This window comes from Ceratosolen solmsi, unplaced genomic scaffold (genome assembly GCF_000503995.2).
Source record: "Ceratosolen solmsi marchali unplaced genomic scaffold, CerSol_1.0 scaffold9, whole genome shotgun sequence".
NCBI classification, from domain to species: Eukaryota; Metazoa; Arthropoda; class Insecta; order Hymenoptera; family Agaonidae; genus Ceratosolen; species Ceratosolen solmsi.
Window position 1 is genome coordinate 95309 of NW_011948452.1, and position 24123 is coordinate 119431.

Genomic DNA, 24123 nt, shown 5'->3' on the forward strand with positions numbered 1-24123 from the left:
AGATGTCTAATTTTTAAAATAGTGAAAATTACTATTTAATCATATATACATGATCTTTGAATTAAATATTAATAAAATTACATGTTTGGTTTGTTACAGAATTGCCAGCTGAGGAGGGTTAGTAATTCATCTTAATTTTACGTAAAATATACAGATGTATATAATTATTATAACAAACACGAAATTGAAAAAACTATTTATATATTTATATAATTAACATATAATTATAAAATATCAACAGGATTGTTTTATACAATACATATGAAATAAATTTTTATTGATTTATACATATATTTTTAAAACTCGTATGCAAGCATAATCACAAAATTAATTAATATGATAAAAAATGTTCTATGTTACTATTTCTGATTTATTTAATAAATAAGTAAAAACAATCATGCAAAAAATTTAATATAATAATAATTTAATATAAAATTGATTGCTTTGAGCTTGTATTATAGTAATATTAACATTAATTAATTATTTAACTTGTTTTTATTTATGGATAATTTATATTTATGTTTTTGATAATATATTTATGTTTTTATTTTGCAATTATCTGATAATTTATCATTTCAAAAAAATAATCAATTTTAATATAACAAATTTATCATTATATATTTGATAAATTAGCATTATATTAAAATATTATAATTAATTTTAACATAATTCAACTCTTTTAAATTTGCAAATACATAATGTGTAAATATATAAATTTAACATAATAGCTTAATTAAAAATTCATGCATCATTTATCATTCAAAAATTATCATAAATAAATTATATCATTAAATCTTGTCATATATTGAAGTCAAAAGAACAGTGAATGAACATTTTAACAATCCATCATTTGTCTATATATTCATTCCTAACAAACGGAAAATAATTTATCATAAATGATTACCATTAAACGATATTTTCTCGTGTAAAAGTAAATTTCAAGATTAAAATGCTTGAATATTATTAATAAATTCTTGTTTTCTGATTCCTTTCATGAAATAAGTATATTATTAAATATTAATAATGTATTTATTTCAGAAAATTTATTTCTAATAATATCTATTGTAATAAAACTAACATAAAATAGATTATATATAAGAAAATTGTCATATATAATTGTTTTTAGTAAAAATATAAATTAAAAATACTAAATAAAATAAAGATAGCTAAAATAAAACTTTCATTAAACTTATTCTTAAGATAAGATTGAAAATATAATGAAATTGATATTAAATTTTCTAAAAAATATAGAAAATGAGTATCATTTTTATGCTAATTTCCAAATAAACATAAACCAATCTTTCTAAAAATTAATTGTGTCAAATATTTATTTTTTAATATGTGGAAAGTCTTTATTCCATAAGTCATAACAATTTTTATTTAATTATAAATTTTATCATTTTATAGGGAAATCAATCTGGCAACTTGTATTGGAACAATTTGATGACCTTTTAGTTAAAATTCTTTTATTAGCTGCTATTATTTCATTTGTAAGTATATATTTATAAAAATTTATATCAATATTTTTGTAATAATAATTGAACTCATTTGTATAATTTTAAGTTTTAGAATAACAATAATTGTCATAATTTTAGTACTATTTATTAGTAACAAAATACAAATATATAAAAATAAAATTTAGTTTATAATAAATTATTATATACTATTCTATGGTTTATGTAAATGTAATAAATGTGTAAATAAATCATAGAATAATTTCATAATTTATAAACATTATCACTTCTTACATAATTTGAATGATACAAATTGTAGATAATAGAATATTTCCATTAAAAAAAGATGGGCAACAATTTTTATTTTAATTCTTGAGTACTTAAATATTGTTTAATGAATAATATCAATTTTAAATTAAAAATCGTATGGATGAAATAGCCACTAAAACCAAAATTAACTAGAGTATTAATAGATTTATTAATAGTATTAATAGTTAGAATATTAATCAAAAGATTTTTAGATTCTATCAATATGTTCTAAAGAAATCAACATATATTGACAAATTTTTTTATTGTATAATAGTAATATAAAAATATTTTTTCTGTCACGTAATGCAATAGGAGGTACATTAAGCAAATTTAATTCATTTGGTTTATACATACAAACTCAAAATAAAATATTGTGTATTTAATCAAATAATTGTTACAAATTTGAACTAAAAAATACTAAAAGATATGTTTCAAATACAAAAATTAATTCGTTTATTTTGTTAATAGACTATTTTCGTAATATTGATATTTAATAGCTAACAATTTCAATAATAATTAACTGTGATTTAAATTTTATATATATATATATTAGAAATTTACATTGACAGAGTATTTAATAAATTGAATTCAGAAATTGATGCTTAATTTTTGTATAACCAATTATTCAAAATATAAAGTCCTTATTTTTTACCAATTCTATTTCCATTGAAAATAATTAGGATTAGGTGCTACAATTTAATTACTAAATTATAAAATATGTTTGACAAATAAATTAACAATAATTTTATTACATAATTACACTTGGTATACCATGGCTTCCATCAAATATCTTGAATCTCTATTGACTAATTTTGTTCTCTCACTCTATTCATTCAGATTGTAAATAATTTTAATTAATACAAATGTTTTCATCCAAATTGCATTTTCAACTGATATATACGAATACAGATATACAATGTCATTGACTTAAAATCGATATGATATTTCGCTAGGTAGTATAAAACTTGCCACAGTGAATGTAATCTACATTCTTAATAATTTTTAAAAAAGAAGAAATTCAAAAGTTTATAATTAATAGTAATTTGAACATATAATGTAATAAAAAATTGATATTGCATAGTCATTTAATTATAGCCATTTTTCACAAATTTTTAAAACTTCAGAATTTGATAGCATAATTTGCTAAATTTATTTTATATACTTTAATTATATTATAAAATTAATGCAAAAGAATATTTAATTATTAAAATTAATGTAAGTTTACAAGAAACACTTTGTATATACAGACATGAATATCTTTTTAAATTATGTACACTCATAGTTAAAATGATTTTTTTAATAAGACATCAATTTCTATTAAAGTTTTTTAAACAAAAATTCTCACAAAAGTGACTAATGATTTTAATATCAATCTACGTAGTTTTTTTATATAAATATTAACGATGTGTAATAATGTTCATTTCTTTTTCTTTGAAGGTACTAGCTTTATTTGAAGAACACGAAGATGCGTTCACTGCGTTTGTTGAACCTTTCGTAATTTTGCTCATTCTTATCGCAAACGCCGTTGTTGGTGTCTGGCAGGAACGCAACGCCGAGTCAGCAATCGAAGCCCTAAAAGAATATGAACCTGAAATGGGAAAAGTTGTGCGAGGCAATAAATCCGGTGTTCAGCGAATCAGAGCAAAAGAAATTGTACCTGGAGATGTCGTTGAGGTTTCGGTCGGTGATAAAGTTCCCGCTGACATCCGCCTTACCAAGATTTATTCAACCACTCTCCGAATTGATCAGTCCATCCTAACTGGAGAGTCCATCTCAGTTATCAAACACACTGATCCGGTACCCGATCTTCGGGCTGTGAATCAGGTTCTTTTATCCTAATCAATTTGTTTGAATCGTATTATTTGAGTGGATGCAAATTACAATTACTTGAAACCATAACTAAATTAAAAAATTGTATGTATCCTTATTTACTCCTTAAAATAAATTCGAATTTAATGGTTACAAAAGTTCAAAATATCTACTTTAGTTCTTTAAAATAATAGTTAATACTTTAAAAAGACATACTCTAAAATCGCAAAATAATTATATTTTAAAAATCTTTAGTATTCAGATGTCTAGTAAACTATAGTTTTCTTAAAATTGAATTTATTACTTTTATCATAAAATAATTTTTTAATATTTTTAATTATATGCATCTAAATTTCATTATCTTCTAAGATAAAAACTGAATTAATTTCAAGAAATTGATATAATAGTTTTGATCAAGTAGTACTTTAATATAAATTGAATTATATAAATCATTTTCATCTTTGATAAATCATTGTATAATAGTTAATATATGTAAATTTTAAAATATTGTTTGATTATTTAAAAATATCTTACATATTTGTCGATTATATTAATTCAAAATTATCTAATAAGCAGCTGTTTAATTTATAAATTGCATACTATTTATGAAATCCAAAAAACTTTTGTTTCGTAAATAACATAAAAATAATAATTGGGAATTTACATAATACTACATTAAAAATGTAATAAACATAGTAATTTTAGAGAGAATATCGAATAATTAACATTCAAAAAATTTATTCTGTTTTTAAATGTATGAGAAAATATAAAAATGAACATTTATTTTATTACAGGACAAAAAGAACATCCTGTTCTCAGGTACAAACGTAGCTGCAGGCAAAGCTCGTGGTATTGTTATTGGCACTGGCCTTAACACTGCCATCGGTAAAATTCGTACAGAAATGTCGGAAACCGAGGAAATCAAAACACCGCTTCAGCAGAAACTTGACGAATTTGGAGAGCAATTGTCTAAAGTCATCTCAGTCATTTGTGTGGCTGTCTGGGCCATTAACATTGGACATTTCAATGATCCAGCCCACGGTGGCTCCTGGATCAAGGGTGCTATTTACTATTTCAAGATCGCTGTTGCTCTCGCTGTAGCTGCTATTCCTGAAGGTCTACCAGCAGTTATTACTACTTGTCTAGCTCTTGGTACAAGACGAATGGCTAAAAAAAACGCTATCGTGAGATCGCTGCCATCTGTAGAAACACTGGGTTGTACTTCCGTCATTTGTTCGGATAAAACTGGAACTCTAACGACCAACCAGATGTCTGTCAATCGGCAAGTCTTTGACTTATGCAATTCAATGGCTTACATTTTAACAATAAGCATTTATTATTAATTAAATAGATTTAAATAAAAAAAATATTGTTTAATAATTTTGAAGTATTTTTAAAAGTGCTTTGAAAAAAACTTTTTGTAGTTATTAAAAGTTAAAACAAAAGATAAAAATACATTTTCAATAAATATATAGATACATATGTATATATATAAATTCACGATTAAAAAATATGAAAATTTGTTTTGAAGATAATAACTATCATGTACGAATTTTTCATAATTCTAAATAAAAATTATATCAATTTTTGGTATGAATTATTTAAATGTATGTAATTTTTTACTAAGAAAATAGATTTTCAAAAAATTATAAAAACTATAAAAATATACGTAAAATCTAATGTTTATATTAACAATATTTTACAGTATGTTTGTATTCGAAAGGATTGATGGCAATGATTGTTCATTCAACGAATTCGAAATCACTGGTACAACATATGAACCTATTGGTGAAATATTTTTAAAAGACAAGAAGATTCGTACTTCAGAGTATGAAACTCTCCATGAACTGAGCACTATCTGTATTATGTGTAATGATTCAGCTATTGACTTCAACGAATTTAAACAGGCTTTTGAAAAAGTCGGCGAAGCTACTGAAACAGCCCTAATTGTTCTTGCAGAAAAAATTAATCCGTTCGCAGTCAATAAATCTGGTTTGGATCGACGTGGTACAGCAATTGTTGTTAGACAAGATATTGAAACTAAGTGGAAAAAGGATTTCACGCTTGAATTTTCGCGTGATCGTAAATCCATGTCCTCATATTGTGTGCCATTAAAATCCACAAAATTAGGAACTGGACCTAAGCTCTTTGTCAAAGGTGCTCCTGAAGGTGTACTTGAAAGGTTAGTCAAACTGTTGACTATATTTATATATTTTTCCTTGTCTAAGTTTTATTATTATTAATTATTACTTAGTATGCAAATAAATAGCTTATTAAAAATTATGGTAAGAAAATGTTATCCAAATAAAATTTCAATACAATATTGAGAATAAAGTTTTTCAAATTCTTATAATTAAACATACAAACGCAAACAAACATAATAAAAGAAAAACGGTCCAATAGTAAATGTAATTTAATAAATAATATTACAGATGTACCCATGCTCGCATCGGCGCACAAAAGTTTCCATTAACTTCAACTTTGAAAAATCGAATTCTCGATTTAACTCGTCAATACGGTACAGGGCGTGACACCCTTCGTTGTCTAGCTCTTGCCACTGCCGACCATCCACTTAAACCCGATGATATGGATTTAGGCGATTCTAGTAAATTCTATACTTATGAGAGAGATTTAACATTCATCGGTGTTGTCGGCATGTTAGATCCACCACGTAAAGAAGTGTTCGACTCCATTGTTAGATGCCGTGCTGCTGGTATCCGTGTCATCGTCATCACTGGTGACAACAAGGCCACCGCCGAAGCGATCTGTAAAAGAATTGGTATCTTCGCTGAAGATGAAGATACTACCGGCAAATCTTACTCTGGACGAGAATTTGATGATTTATCTATCCCTGAACAAAGAGCTGCTTGTGCCAGAGCAAGACTTTTTTCCCGAGTAGAACCCGCTCATAAATCAAAAATTGTAGAATATTTACAAAGTATGAATGAGATATCTGCTATGGTGAGTTTTCCTTGTACTTTGTTTAGCATTATTTTATAAGCACAATTATCTGATTTATTAGCTCTTAATATTTAAATTTAATAACCTACTAATTAAGAATAATTGTTAAGGAAAAAAACACAACAAAATAATGAAAACGTACAATAAATAGTACATATATATCACTAACAGGATTATGTAAAATATAGTCTAATATCTTTTTTTACTATATCCTTTGATTTAACAATTAAATACTTATTGTATAATTGCTTCTTACACTTATGAAATTTAACTTTTTATAATAAATTTAAAATTAAATGAGTTACTTATATAATGTGATGTAGTACAAAAATATATTTATTTTAAATAATAATCTTTATAATATATAACATTGGTATTATCTTATTTATTATTTATCAGACTGGTGATGGTGTAAATGATGCACCAGCTTTAAAAAAAGCCGAAATTGGTATTGCTATGGGATCTGGTACAGCTGTGGCAAAATCTGCTGCTGAGATGGTATTAGCTGACGATAACTTCTCATCAATTGTAGCTGCTGTTGAAGAAGGTCGAGCCATTTATAACAATATGAAGCAGTTCATCCGTTACCTTATCTCTTCTAATATTGGTGAAGTGGTTAGGTAAATTTAAAATTTTAATAGAATAAATTAAAATTTATTGTATTTTACAATGTTGTCTTAAAAAACAAGGAGCTTAAAATTTTTGTATAATAAATATATAATAGAAATTTTAATAATAATTTTTTAATATATTATAAATATTTCATAATTTATTTTATAATTTTCAGTATTTTTTTAACTGCGGCTCTTGGTCTTCCTGAAGCATTGATTCCTGTACAGCTATTATGGGTCAACCTTGTCACTGACGGTCTTCCAGCTACTGCTCTTGGTTTCAATCCACCTGATTTAGACATTATGCAAAAAGTCAGTTATCATTTGTTTTACTTATTTTCATGTAATTATATTTTTCTACGCCTGATTATTTATCTGTCTTCAAATAAATCCAAAATATTATAGTAAAAAAACATTTCTATATGAATAAGAAAATGTTAAAATTCAATTAAAAATCATTTTTTCTTATAGCCACCCCGTAAAGCAGATGAGTCTCTAATTTCGGGATGGCTTTTCTTCCGTTATTTAGCAATTGGTGGATATGTCGGTGCTGCTACTGTTGGATCTGCTGCATGGTGGTTTTTGTACAGCCCTAATGGACCTCAAATGAATTACTATCAATTGGTAATATATTTTCATTTCTTTCTCGAGTAAATATTTTATAATTACTTTTGATTTTATACATTTAGTACTATATTATAACGGAATATTCATTATTAATTTACATATTATTTAGGTATTTATATGCGTATATCAAATGAAAAAATTTGTATTCTAACTTTTTTTTATTGTTTACAAACATAAAAATAATTATATACTATAATTATTAAATTTTCATATATTTTTTTCAGACTCATCACTTAGCCTGCATTACTGGAGGTGAAGAATTTAAAGGCCTTGATTGCAAAGTTTTTAATGATCCTCACCCAATGACCATGGCTCTTTCAGTTCTTGTTACTATTGAAATGTTGAATGCTATGAATAGGTTTATTAAATACTTCACTTTCTAACTATAAATTCAACATTTAACATTCATTTTAATATGAATATTTTTTATTTGTAATAGCTTATCTGAAAACCAATCTCTTGTAAATATGCCACCCTGGTCAAATTTATGGCTGATTGCTTCAATGGCACTTTCTTTCACACTCCATTTCGTTATTCTTCATGTTGATGTTCTTTCGGTAAATATAAAATATATATATTGATATATCACATAATTAAATAAATATTAAAATAATAAAAAGATCAATATATATTCTAAAAATATGTTATAATATATTCCATTAATAAAACTAGTCTATTTTTTCTTAACAACATTGATTTAACAATATCATTTTTAATTTAATTCAATATAATCTATTTTTTATTTTTATTTGTTTTAAATATTTTCTAGTCTGTATTCCAAGTGACTCCTTTAACTGTGGATGAATGGCTCACTGTTATGAAGTTCTCAATTCCAGTTGTACTTCTTGATGAAACCTTAAAGTTTACTGCCAGAAAAATTACAGATGGTGAGAACCCAATGCACACCATACACTGGATTATTCTAATGTGGGCTGTGTTTTTTGGACTGCTCTTGTAAATGATAGATGCCTTTTTTATGGAAACCAAGTACACCACCTTGGACTTGCAGTTGCATTTAACTAAAAAAGAGCAAAAATTGATAAGCCTAACTTCTCCTTGTAGAGGAGAAGTTTATGATATAAAATAACGAAAACAGTGTGTCCAAGTGAGATTTTAATTATTTTGACTGTTGCGCATGGTGTTACGTTAGGAAACAAAAAACATTATATAGTTGAAGATCAATCATTTTGCATTACACTATTAAAAAAATCATCACTGTGCAATTATACCGACTCAGTGACATAATGTTTTTCTGTTTGGATTTAATTTTTCGTTATAAAGAAACGAGAACTTATAATCAATTTATTTTGTACAAGTGCCTTTTAAATATTAATGTTTTTTTTCTTACGAAGCAGCAATCTTGTTTTTCCAAATACCAATTTTCTTAACTGACGTTGGTTCTATTTCTTTAATTGCAAACTTTATTCTTTAATTTTTTTATATGCTGTATGCAAACTATAAATCATAATATGTATATATAAATATGTTACATATATGTATATGTGCAGGTATGTACGCTACCCGTGTTTTCAAATGTATACGTATATGAATGTATGTAGACATGCATTCACGCATGATGTGTGGTTATACATATATACATACATTTATTTATTTACATATATTCGTGTTATACACTAATTAGAATCTCTAGCCTTCTAATAATTAATCGATATGGTGATCACACATATACATTTTAAACATAATCTAAATATTCAATTTCTTCTCTACATTAATAATTACTGGTTGAAATAATATAAAGCATAAAGTGTGGTGATGGTTATTAAAAATATATACTTCATTCTACCGATTTAAAAATACATAAAACTCATTACACCTAATTGCCTAATATTAAATTGTAAACACACACCTGCTTATAATTGATAATGGTAGAATATCATGCAGCAATGCTCAAAATTTATTTACAAAAGCGTTTCGAAAAACCTAATTTATATGATATTATGCATATTGAGGAGGAAAGATAATTAAGATTTTTAATCAATTCAATTGTATATAATTATAAGTACTGCTGTAAATTTAAGCTTAAAATTAATTTTATTACACGCCTGTCACGCGAATACATTTAGATAGACTTCGTACCGAGTTTATTGATGAAATAGATAATGATTTAAAATACCTTCATTCACGTTTATTTAATATAATTCACCTTAAAATACAGTATCTTTATATCTCATGCTCGTATATTTGTGATATATCTATTTGATTATTGTTGTTATTCGCTTAATATTTATTATTAAAGTGCACTTTGAATAACCACTCACTTACTGAGTTGTATTTCTCCTTTATCTTCATTTTTTCTATTTTAAATATTTTCTAATTGGCTTTTGAAATATATAAGCTTACTCAAATTAGTAACGTATGAAATCTGAATACAAAAATACTTTGTTGCGAATCATGCAATTTTTAAAATTATTAACAAACAGAAATATCAATTTGATTCACTATATAAAAGGACACATACTTGCACGTGTCTTCATTTTTTAGAGACCATGTGTTCCTTGAATACTTAAATATCAATGTCTTATAAAAAATGGCACCTTTTACACGTAAAGTTAGGTTCTCTTAAAGAAATAATGCTTAAACGTAACTCTTTTTTGTAATTTACTTTTTAAAAAATAATAAGTTATATAGATATTGTCACTGTCATAAAGTTATTAATTAAAAAAAAAGGCAAATACAGAAAAAATTATGATCCGAAAAATTCAGTGCTACTTTTATAATTGAGTTTTCTATTTGCTTATATTTATCATCTCTCTCTCTCTCTCTCTCTCTCTCTCTCTATCACTCTCTCTCTCTCTGCCCTCCCTAATTAAAATAAATTAATATACTTATTCAAAATAAATAAATTTTAAAATATAGTAAACATTTTAATATTCATAATATATTAATATAAATGCCTTAAATTAAGAAATAACCAATTATGATTTGTGATAAGTACCAAATTAGAAATTCTAGATAATTTCTTTTATAAAGGAATTTTTATTTTGATAATATTTAAAATATTAATATAAAACTACAAAAATATTTACTTAGTTTAACGCAATATACTCTTAATTAATGTAGAAAATGAAAATAATAAAAAACAATTAAATCAGAGAAAAAGTATATTCTTATGTACTCATTGGTTAGTTAGACTATAGTTTGCATAGTTACAAATGTAAGTACTCCACAAATCTTACAATACGTTTATATAATATATTTTTTTGTTTATGTTGATTACATTTTCTATTATCTTTTAATTTGTTATTCTAATCATCTTTATTAATTTAATTCATTTAATTTTTCAAAAAAAATTTTAAACTTGAATTGGAACGATTGATTACTGTAATAAAGTAATATCAAAATTTACAGACAAAAATGAATTTGAATAGTAATAAGTAAAAATAAAAAAGAAAATATAAAAAAAATAATCGTAAGCAGGCAGTGATGATATATGACATTATTCATGAACATGTTTACGAATTTGCCTAAACCACAATATTGTGATCTATATATATAGTGCATAAAATTGATTGCTTGGCTTTATGTAGTTTGTACATATATATGATATATAAAATATATATATTATTTGTGTGTGTGTGTATGTACACGCATATATGTGTACTATTGATTTGAATTTACTAAATAATCCTAAGCAATACTCAAATGCGTCATTATAAAATATGTTAATATAAAAATGGTACACCTTATAACTTTTAAATTAATGTATATACTCGATGGCAAAGACTTCTACATATCCAAGAATTGTGAAAGAAATTAACAATCATATTAATTAAAATTAATTAAAATTAATTATTATTAATTAATTTTATATTAACTTTTTGAACTTTGATGATAAAAAAAATTTATTTGTTTTATAATTATAATTATAACGTTATAATTTTGCAAGCTTTTTCTAAAAATATTTGTCTAAAATAAAGTAAAAAAATTATTAATGCTAGTAAAAGAAATCATACTTTGAAATTAATAAATGCTTTTTTAAGTAAATCTCGCCCCAAACAAATTTATAAAAAAATGAGAATTAATTTTATTCTAACTCGAGTTATATGATTTTGTAATTTAAAAATAATCACAAATAATTAATAAATATCTAAATATTGATCAGTAATTGATAGGTGCCTTACTTTATATTGGATCAAAGTTCAAATGAATTTTGAAAATATTCAAAGATTTCTACACTGGTTGATATCTATTGCATTAAAAATTCAATCTCATTTCAAATACTAAAATTTCTTTGTATAAACTAAATAAATTTGCAAAATATTTATCTTTGAAAATGGAAATTTTTAAAATTTATTAAATTTTTTTTTTTTAATTTTTTACAATTTTGTTACTAAATCATATTCAATTTTATATAAAATATAAATAATTATTGAAAAATTATATTTATTAAATTTTATTCAGAGAACTGAATTTTTGATATATTTTTCATTATACTTTTAATGAAATATTACTTTTGTTGTAAATAATTTGAATCATGAAATATGAACATTACTTAAAATATGATATTTAAAAGTAAACAAAAATATACTGTATTACAATTTTTTTTCATTTTTGCAATTTTTTCAATCTGAAAATATATTTGTTTCGTATTCATGTTAAATTTTTGTGAAAATTCAGAAAATGCCGATTAATAAGTTTTTATTATTAAAGTATATTTATGGTTTACTAATGTAATAAAATACTAATTATATACATATAATAAATCTATAATAATTAAAATTCTTATTCATAAATATAAAAATTTACTATGACAACATAAAGGAAATGTTAACATGTATTATGCATCGTAATAATATTTTATTAGGTAGAAATAGATTAAGATTCAATAATCTTTTACACAAAATAAGTATATCGATTAGTAAAGTTCATCAGAAATATTCATCGTAATAATGTTTTATTTTGAAACGTGTATATATTAGACAATTAAGACTACATAGAAATAGATAACGATAAAATTTTTTTCAATTTAGGTAAGACAGTTATTGTTAATCAATAATATTAATATTTTTACTAAAAAATTTTACTTCATATATTTTTTTTCTTTAAAAAATATTCGATTAAAAAAGGGTTTTTAATTGAGCAATATTATCATAAAGTATAAGTAAAACAATGTGTAAAAATCACGAATTTTATATAGTATTAATATATTTGTTATTTAATAAAAGTAATTTTAGGTAGCGAACTCAGAAGATACAAATTAAAAAATCGTAACTAATATAACTATAATTTCTTAACGTTTAATTGCATAAAACAAATAATTAAAAATTCTGAACTAAGTATTTAATACAAGGCATGCACATGGTTTCGAAACAAGTAATGGCAAAGAAAGTAAAGAAAATGCACGGGAAATAGTAATTATTCATTTAGTATGATCCTGAATTCTGATGTTTTATAATTGTAATTCAGTACGTATTATACGTATGTCGATCTTTTTTATTACAGAAATGCGAACGAGGAATTCTCGCGAAACCCTCAATTTGAACATCTCAACCTTGCATTAAAAAAAAATGTATTTGTTATGCGAGATTACTATTATTGTAGTACATTTTGAAAACATTCAAATAATGAAATTAAGTTTAAAAAAGGTATATCTAAAAATTGAGGCATTGCCAATTGTTATTACTTGGTATTGCGCACGCTACATTCAAAGTATTATAACAAAAAGTGCGATCGCCGCATGCGAAGTGGGAGTCGGTTAAAACTATGATTTCAACTTTTTCTTCAGACAACTTAGCGAAATAATCGTTTAATTTATCTTCATACACTTGTTATAATAATAAGAAGAATATAAAAGCAAATAAACAAATGCATATGTTACTAACATTTGAATTTTTCTTTCATCACTAATCGGCTCACTAATGATAAATAGTTAATTTAAAACTTCTTAAGACATATAAGAAGTTTAAAATAATAGTTACATATATTATATATTCGAAAAAAAGAAGCTTCCAAAATTAAATTAAGATGTCTATTTTATATTTATAAGAACAAAATTACTAATACACCTATACAAATGGTGTATAAAAGTGATCATTTTAAAATTCTTACTGTATAATAAAATCTAATATCAAAATCCAAAAAGTGTAACAAAATATTTTATTTACAAATATATTAGCGTAGATGAAGGTATTTGATCAATTCTTGATAACTCATACTTTTAACGATTATAATTGAAAAATTGAAAAAGGGCTTCATTTTTAACATAAGATTAATATATTAATTTTGTTACTTTATATCTGGCGGATACTAACAAATAATTTTAAAAACAATTTACAACTTTATTTTTAAAATTATTGTAAATTTTCTTAATTCTTTATATATATTTTTTTCATTTATAAATACACTTAAACTATGAGCATATATGCTGATATTTTTTCTTTATTTTTTACGACTTATCGACTCTACAACAGATTTAAATATGTATAACTATTTAAAGTTTTAATATTGTCTATTTAATATGGTAATCTTTTATTACATAATACTTTATTTTAAAACATTTTTGTAATGAAAATAAATAAATGAAGGGAACAAGATAACAAAATAAGAATTTATATTACAATTTTCACTTTACAAATTAATTATATTACTGTTTCTTTATAGATATTTAGCTTAAATTACAAGATGAATTAACACAACTTTATGAATTAAGTTTTGCAAAGAAAGTTTCAAGAATATATTTTTTTATCTGTTTATATACATATCTTTTTCTTTGGTGTTCTGTTTTCATATATATTTTGTATACCCAGCTATATTTGTTTACCAATTAAAGATTTTCCATTTCAATACTTCATTTAATTTAAAAAACAATAGACACTTTTTAAATTCATTAAAATATACCCTTATTGTTTTAATTAACAAAAAGTTATTTTTATTTTATTTTATAAAATATAATATGTCAGTATCTTAAAACTTCTAAGTTTCATAATAAGTTAACTATATTTTATCCATATAAAAATATTACTAAGATACTATAATTTTTTAATTAAAAAAAACTTTTATAATAAGTATAAATATTTTAATATTCATTTTTTGTTACTAGTAAAATAAATTTTTTGTACGTTTATGCATTTTAAGTAGTAATTTATTAGATTTAGTTTTTTATTTATACATATAAAAAATCAATGTAAAAAAAAACTATTTTCTTCTCAAAATTCTTATTCTTTATATTATAAAAAAATCAATTTTATTTAAATATTGCTTATTTATTTTCGAATATCTTTCAATTAAATCTTTGTATATTTTTTATTTATTGCAAACATACTGAATACTATACATTAATAAAAAATCATTTAAATGATTTGGTAATATTTTCAAATTATTTTCTGAACAAATTTAGAAAATTACAAATATTTCTATATATTCGAAAAAAATCCTATAATTTCATACATTAAATAACAAATACTTGTTTTGCCTATGTAATACAGTGAATAAAAAAATTGTTTTTAAAAATCTAATTCTAACAATAATTCTAATAATACATATCAATGCATGAATAGATTTATAAAATTCTATTGAAATTTGTAACAGGATTTTAACATACTGTTTAACAAAATTATACAGGATTTGCCTATATATGTTATATACAAATTTTAATGCTTTTAATCAGACTTATTTAAAATTCTATCCACGTTTAAAAATATATCTATAAAACTACATAAATATACGAAGAACTTCACTTTCATTTAATATTTAGTGAAGTTAGTTTCAGTGCTTTATAAAGATGCAAATAATTCTTAATTTTATTAAAAATAAATAACCTAAATAATTTTTATAATATTTAACAAATGTTTACAAATATCAACAGCAGTGATAAACTAGAAAATATTTTATAATAATAAAAATATCGAAAACTAAAAATATATTTAGAATTTGTTGTTTGAATAAATAATAAAAGTAGAGATTATTAATTACAACTCTCATTTGACTTAAAAATATTTATTTATTTGTATGTAAAGGTATCTAATATTAGACTAAAATTATTTTATAATTTCAGGTTTTAATTTTAATTTTTTAATATATTAATCTTTTAATTATTGTGCAAAAAAAACTGTAAATATATAAATAGTATGGAATATTATTAAAATAAATAATAAAATTTGTCTGATTTTCAAAATATAATAAATGTTAAACAACCGATAAATAATAACTGTCATTATATGAGAGAAGACTATTATTAATAATTCTATAATTTAAATGTTCGCTGTATTAATGAGTTTTAACTACATTCATTAATTAAACGCTGCTTGGCTTTTATTTCACTAATCTTTTTCAATAGAGAAAAGGATTTGTCCACACTTTCTTGCTTTTTCATCCAGCAATTTTTCAGCTTATGTCTAGTTACAACGATTCAACGAACGATAAGCGCCAATCTAATCCAATGACATTCAACCGGAGCTTTATATAGTAGCACGTGCTCAAATCCATGATATCCATATGTATTTTTAAATTCTTTTCTGTTTTTTTACAGTGGCTCCTGAGGTGAAACCGATCCTGCACTAAATGTATCATGTGAGAACAAATAAAAACGCCAGAGGAGTAAGCAACAAATACAATAATAAAATATATCCTTATGATTGGACACGTGCAAACTTAAATACGTCAAACAATAGAAACGAACAAGCTAATGCAAAAATGATAATAATTTTTTCCAGTTTATGTACGTGACCAAAAAAATACAAAGGCATATGTGAGATATAGACAGGGTGATTAACATTGTGAAAGGGTCAAGGAGGGGAGATAGAGAGGCACGGAGGAAATGCGTAAAAGAAAAATGAAACATAAGTAGGCCTAGGGTAGGCCTGACGGCACCAAATCAAAAGCTAGTGCAACTCTTGGGAGACGAGAGAGCAATGCAAATAAATAACAAACTTTATTGTCGAAGGAAAGTGTATCAGAAAAATTCTCCGTTTTTAAATTTATTATTTCATTCTATTTTAGGTATTGAGTATCTGAGCACACTTTGTTGAAATCGTGCGTTAATTTCTTGGCTTTCCTTGATTCATTATATTTTATTTGAATTTAATGAAAATTTTAAATACCAAGTTTGTAGTTTCTTCTTCTTATGCTTATAATCATAGTTCAACTTCCAGTGAATACAATTACTGACTTATTTTTTAAACATTGAAAAGAAAATATTTAGTGACTGTAGTTATTGATATGAAAGAATTGAATAATAAATAGCGTTATCTACCTTGAATAGATAATACAAATAACATAAATAGTCGATAATACAGTAACAGGACTATTTGGAATAAAAACTTTAGCTCAATTTTGCAAGAGTGTGAATTCTTATGCATGCCTTTACTATTAAAGTACTTCGTGATTTATGATTAAAATGATATTTTTTAAACGATATTAAAATTCAATGACTATAATTATAATTTATTGTGCATCAAAATTCTTTTTCTTTATCAAAAATCTTCACTTTTTTAGTGGAATAGGGTCATTGTGTTTACTATTTAAATAATATTTAAAATTATGAAAAGGTACTAAAGTATAAAGTGTTTATTATTGTGTTACGATATTTGTCGATCGTCAAATGATGTGACAGAGAGAAACCAAATTAGACTATGGAATATCTATAAATATTCAAAGGGTGAATGTACATTTATTTACATTCTTCTTTGTACTCAAAATTAAGATAATAAATAAAAAAAATTACAAAATTTAAAAAGACAATAATAAAAATGTGATGTTTTTTTATTACTTTAGAAAAGAAAGATAGACAGTGCATAATATGCAAAAGATCAGAAAGAAAAAAGAAAACATTGATTAACATTTAACCATTTCAATATTTTTTATCCTGCCTACTAATATTTTTTACTTTAATCAAGCAAATGCGAAATTTAGGCATAAAATGATAGAAAATTAGTAGAAAAATCATAATAAAATTATATAATATAAACAGTCAAATATAAGTGAATGTATATATATTCAAATTATTTATTTGTCCTATTAATAAGCAATCTCTAATATTTCAGTATTAAGATTCCAATTTTTTATTTATTAATTAAATTTTTTTCCTTATTTCTATAGTGTACAAAATATTTCCTTATTGAATATGCATATTTTTCAAGGTATTAATGCTAAACTGACTACATTAAGTATATTGTTGCAGCTAATGAAGAGATAATTAAATACCCCTATTATTTGAAAATTAATTTATTCATTTATTTATATATTTATAGCACCTATATGATGATTTCGTTATACTTTTTACATAGCACTATATTTGTTTTACTTATCATTTCTAAATATTTAAATTTGGTACATCTCTTTTCTCCTTTTCTAATTATTTCATGCAATATTGACGTTTGTTTCTTTTCAATATGTTTTACATTTTGAAATAGTAATTTCCACTTACAAAATATCGTATGAAAAAAACGTTCTTAAATATTTTAATTTTTTAATGTCAACCATTTTATTTATTTTTTCCTATTCGACTATTTTTGCACATTATAAAAATTATGTTAATATAGATTTAAACAAATAATTTACCCCTAATACTTTCTTCAATTTCATACAATACAAATTGTTTAATCTATATATCCTACAAACACAATAAAATAACCAATGTACAATCCAAACAACATTTAAAAAAGATTAAAATTACAATTATTAAATATAATAAACCACCTACAATATATTCTTTAATGCGTTTTAAAATATTCAAATGTATTTATGTATCCTTTTTTTTTTTTTTTTTTTTAATTAATCTATATGAATATTTAATATATATTTAAGATAATATGATGAAAACTTCTGGATCATAAACATTTTCTTACAATAAATATATAAATATTATATATGTTATCAAATAAGCTATTTAAAATATTTTTCTACAAATTTTAATCCTTGCTTCTGTATGATAATAAAAAAGAAATTTTTATAGTGATATAAAATTAGATACAATATGTGATGACAAATACGAATATACATAACTTTATAATTTAAAAATTTAAGTAATTCTTTTAAGCATACTAAAGTTATTACCAAATTATATTATCAAATTAAGAGTACTTAGTTAAATTCTTTATTTATCTTTTGTAACATGAATTGTTATATAACAATTCTGAAACTTACGTATGTTTTCCACTATTTAAATTTAGAAGTTGAATAATCAATGATTTATAAGAATACACTTCAATTATCTTTATACTGCACGAATCGTTTCAAGTCTAAGTCACTATTTTATATTACGTATACCAAATTTGAAAATTATAATATATGTAGTTAAATTATTAAATAATCGACCAATTTATATGAAGAACAAATATTATATTTTGAACATTGAAAGAAGTTTAATGTAATTAATTTGGATACATACTGAACATTATAATTTTATTTAATTAGTACTTTTATCTATGTATAACTATAATTTCATTTTATTCTAAATATATTATGGATTATTGTCTTAAATATAGAAAATATTAATACACCTATATATAAATTAGCTCTTAATATTATCAACTTTTCAACGTAACACAAAATTAGAGAATAATAAAGGAGTTCAATTTTAATCATAGGTATTTCTGTGAGATACAACATATTATTTAAAACTATTACGCTGTTATATTTTAAATATGTAATTTGAAAGATATCGTGTAAGGGTAACTTTAAAAAAAATCAATAGGCATTTTTTGCTAGAAATAGCAATGATTTTATATGCTTTTATATCAAAACAGTTTTATTTAAATATTATAAATACAACTTAAAATTTATCTGATATCAAACTAGATTCAAAATGAATAATACTGAAAAAATATATAGCACTAAGTCTAAATTTATTAAAATATTTTAAATTTTAATGCAAGTAATGGGTATGGCGCATGCTGATTTTAAAAGGAAAAAAATTATTACTAATATAATGTTAAATATAACATTAAATTCGATGATAATTTCATTTGTTGTTGTAACCGACGTAATGATATACTCAAAAAATAACCTTGCAGTGTGTTTCTGTTCATTTGTTATCTTTTAAGTCTCTTTATTTATAAAATTGCTTAAAATGATAAGAAATATTGCATAGTGCCCATATTTAATTGAAATTTTTCCAGTATTATATTTTATAATTATTCACGGTTATTACACGGAAGTTCATAGTTTATTATCATATTATTCCTTAATTTTATTTCTTGATTTTAAGTTATAACAATCTTTACTCTACAGTAGAAATTACAATTCCAACTTTTTTTTGTTAATTAATCGTTTTATTATCATTTTACATTTATATGGAAGTTCAAGTCGTACTTTATATATACTTGCATTTACTATAAGAAATAGCAATCAAATTAAAATATTAGAAATTAAATATATATAAAATATTGAATAATCTGAATAAAAACTTAAACTTTAATAGTTAAATTACAATAAATTATTATTTACTAAAATTTTAACTTCAGATATTACATATTAATTAAATAAATATTCCAAAACAAAATTTATAAAATAAAATTTTACTTGTAGAACATAAATTTCATATATTACATTTAATTTTTATATATTTTTGTTACATTGAAATAATAATTAAAAACAATGATTTTTAAATTTTTTATTTTCCTTCAGAATCTAACATTTATTATACCATGTTATTACGGATTGCAGCATTTTACGCGGTAAACAAAGTGGTAGAGGTAAAGACACCTGCTTAGGTCAAAATATTGCGCGCCAAGTCGTAAACACGATTCTACGAAATTGGGAAATTTCAATACTCAAACAGTCGAAATTACATTATAATTCCGACTAACAGGGCCGACGAACTCTCCAAGGCTAGATTCTAGTGACGTCACTCTAACTATCAGCATAACAAGAGGAATCTAGAATTCATTGGAATCGCAAGCCCGTACTATAATATTTAAGGAGACGCGCTTGACGCTCTCGCTCTCTTACTAGTTCAATCAAACAGTCATCAAGATCGGATCGCCGTCCTACAAATCGACTACATTCAATGGAAGCCAAGCTCACGGCCTTCTAACGCCACTACACGGATCGACCTCAACACACGTAAATTACGCTATTACACACGTTCTTACGTACCATCAATGCACTGAGATCGACTCCACGCGTAAGCTACGCTATAATACACGTTCTTACGAATTACTAATATACGGCTCCTTCAACTAAGTAAGCAGCAATACTAATAAACGGCTCACGGTACGAGGACTACTCCCACACGTCAAGCAGTAACGTGATACGGATATACTCCTTCCACTAAACCATTACAGCGTGCAAGTCGCTAGACAACGGCATCATCGCCGTTCCTCAGCAGGGGCGTCATACAGGCGCCCCCCACACAAACCGCTACAGCTCGTAGGCATAGGCAAAGGTGGCACCATCGTTGCCCCTTACAGCGCGACTCTCGCCACGGCGCCATCGCTGGCCCTTACAGCGAGAATCTCCTACTATCACTGCGAGTTCATAACCACAAGTAGGAGAGTACCAAACCATCAAGAATACACTTACAGGATTCCTATCGCTCATATTAATTGAAGAAACTCTCATCTATTCATTGTATCATACATTCAATCATACCTCAATAGAACACTGACTATTTATTATATCATTATATACAATAAAGGAAAACCACTACATTCAAAGGCAGTGTTGAATTATTGCATTGTCCATTCCACTTGCCAGCAAGCCTCCACACCATCTCAGGGAGGCTTTTAGTCTGATCCCAGACACATGTAGTTCAACAGTTATTACAGAACTCGTAAAACTTTCAGTATTTTTTTTAAGCGTCAAAAAGTGTTACAATTAAATAAATTTACCTATGAACAATTTTGGAATGTAAAATATAATGATGAAGAAACAATTATGAAGAATAATTGTGATAAGGTATGCTTCAAAAGTTTAGTTATTTATATTATTGTTTGTCAAATTGTATGCTGGCATTACGTACTTACACCTGTATTTGGTTAGTATTTGTTTATATTAACCGAATAAAAAACTAATAGAATTCTATAAAAATAATATTTAATACTTAACATTTATATTTCATATGAAATTCATAAAGTTTTGATAATACAGTTTGAATTCTGATAGTATTCCTTATTGAATTTATAATACAACAGAATTCACAAGTAATAAAACAATATTTATTATTATATTTTAGTTAAAATATAGTATCTACTTATAGTAATACATCATTAAAGTAGTTAAACTTTTATTATTATACAAAAAAATACATTAGTATATTTCATCACATCAATGAATTTTAATAGTTAAATTAATTACTATAAATTCCAATTAATATCAGATTTACTATAATTATATATAAATATAACTCTATAATTAGTTCATAATTATAGAGTATAGTATTTTAAGTTACATAGATTCTGTTGAGGTATAAAAATTGTAATTTTTTAATTTAAGAAATAGTAATTTTTTAATATAATATCCAGTTTAATTCTATATAGAATTCCATCTATCTGGAAAACATTATTTTATGGAAATACGATGAATTTCATTATTTTAAATAACACGTTTCTTCATTTGAGCATTTATATATATATTACATATATCATAAATCAAATTCCTTTTATTATTAAATGAAATCATAATTTCATCCAGTTTTCTAATTTTTTTTATACGTTATTAAATATTTTTTAAATTATGAAATTTGTATTGATAGTTTAAAAATAAATAATATATATAAATTAAAAAATTAAATAATATAAAACAATTTTTTAACGGCAATAATGTTAAAAGTAAATATAAATAATAATATTATTCATAGTTTCCTGGAATAAAAGTAGCTCCGACAGAATGCTCCCGTTTACGATATCCCATGAATATTTTTATTTTCCACTGTTCGAAAGTCCCTATTATGAAACTACATTTTCGATTCAGGTATTAAATTTTTGTTTATAATTATTAATTTATAAAATTAAGAAAATTAATTAAAGCAATTATTTTAGACATTAGGTACAATGGCAGTTTGTAATTATGCTATAACATTTGCCTCTATTTGTTTACAATTAATTTATTTGCAGCAACACAATTTAAAATTTTAAATATAAATCTACAATCAATCTGTGAATATTCTGAAAATGAAAATAACTATAATAATGTTCAATTTGAAATGAATGCATATGTAAAAATGATACATTGTATTCGTAAACATCAATTACTCATAAATTATACAAAAGAAGTAGAAAATCTATCATGCTATATTATATTAGGATAAATTTTTGGTTCGATATTTCAAATTTGTTTATCCAGTTTTCAACTTTTATTAGAAAGATTTTTATAAAATTTGAAAACTATAATAATTGTTTTTATTTTATAAAATTTTTATTCTTATGATTCATAAGAATTATTTAAATATTTTTTTTCTATACACATTTTTAACCGAGATAAAAATAATTTACCGATAAAGATAGATAAAACTAAAAATTAATGATTATTTTCCATCTATTATTAAATAGATTTTCAAGCATTTCAATGTTTATGTATACATTAAATATTTTATTAAGCAATGTACTTCTAAACTGAATATTCTAAAATATGAAACTACAGTAATAAGTGTTTATTATATTCGAAAAAATATGAAATAATCAGATTGTTTTAGTGGTAAAGCAAAATTAAAATTATATCTATCTGATCTTAAGAAGTGTATCTTTTTAACGTTAAAATAATTAACAAACGCTACCTGTTGAATTAATTACGGAACTGTTTAGAAAAATGGAAAAAGAATACAAAAATCTATTTTATTATCTAATATATGATTTATATTTTTAGCGATTAGTCACAGCTGATTTCTACAGATCATTCAAAATGTGTTACATAGCTAAGTTTATTATTATTTTTTTACAAAGCATTTGCAGCAAAAACCATCTATGGTATCACTACCACTACCAGTACACAATTATTTACATCATCGAAATATGCTAACATCTTAAAATGTATAGGCTTAATACATAAAATGATATCTTGCCTAATATTTTAATACTTATCAAAACTTATAAGTATAATATGTCAAATATAAAATTTACACAAATAGCCAGACGAATAAGACACATCAGTCTCATTGGTACAGGAATCGTAAAATGGATTGTAAGAAAATAGTGAAAAAAATCATCACAATGAAAGAAGTGGAACCACAAAAAGAAAAATTAACCATTAAAAGAAGTGTTGATTAATTTCAATATTAATACTATAAATTGCATCTGTAAAATACGAATAACAGAATATTTTTTTCATATTCAAAGTTCTCAATTATTACATTTTTATTCATTACAATCTACATATATTTACATATATTTTAATATAATTTATATATACATAAATTAATAATAAATACATCATAAATATTATTTTATATATAATTT

General features: G+C 23.7%; 1 protein-coding gene across 4 annotated transcripts in view; it reads left to right on the forward strand.

Moving 5' to 3' along the window:
• SERCA (ATPase sarcoplasmic/endoplasmic reticulum Ca2+ transporting SERCA) overlaps positions 1 to 16785 on the forward strand; it is a 36863-nt gene extending 20078 nt beyond the window's left edge. For 3 of the 4 annotated variants that reach the window (XM_011505130.1, XM_011505132.1, XM_011505133.1), the window contains exons 3-14: positions 100 to 117; positions 1408 to 1490; positions 3201 to 3587; positions 4367 to 4854; positions 5278 to 5754; positions 6005 to 6533; positions 6933 to 7153; positions 7321 to 7456; positions 7616 to 7768; positions 7996 to 8129; positions 8211 to 8328; positions 8541 to 8926. In XM_011505130.1, coding sequence (XP_011503432.1) covers positions 100 to 117; positions 1408 to 1490; positions 3201 to 3587; positions 4367 to 4854; positions 5278 to 5754; positions 6005 to 6533; positions 6933 to 7153; positions 7321 to 7456; positions 7616 to 7768; positions 7996 to 8129; positions 8211 to 8328; positions 8541 to 8729 — 2933 coding nt within the window. In that variant the 3' untranslated portion in view covers positions 8730 to 8926. Of the gene's footprint in view, positions 1 to 99; positions 118 to 1407; positions 1491 to 3200; positions 3588 to 4366; positions 4855 to 5277; positions 5755 to 6004; positions 6534 to 6932; positions 7154 to 7320; positions 7457 to 7615; positions 7769 to 7995; positions 8130 to 8210; positions 8329 to 8540; positions 8927 to 16259 lie in introns of those variants that run through there. The other variant, XM_011505134.1, reaches the window with a different exon arrangement.
• Positions 16786 to 24123: the final 7338 nt, after the last annotated feature.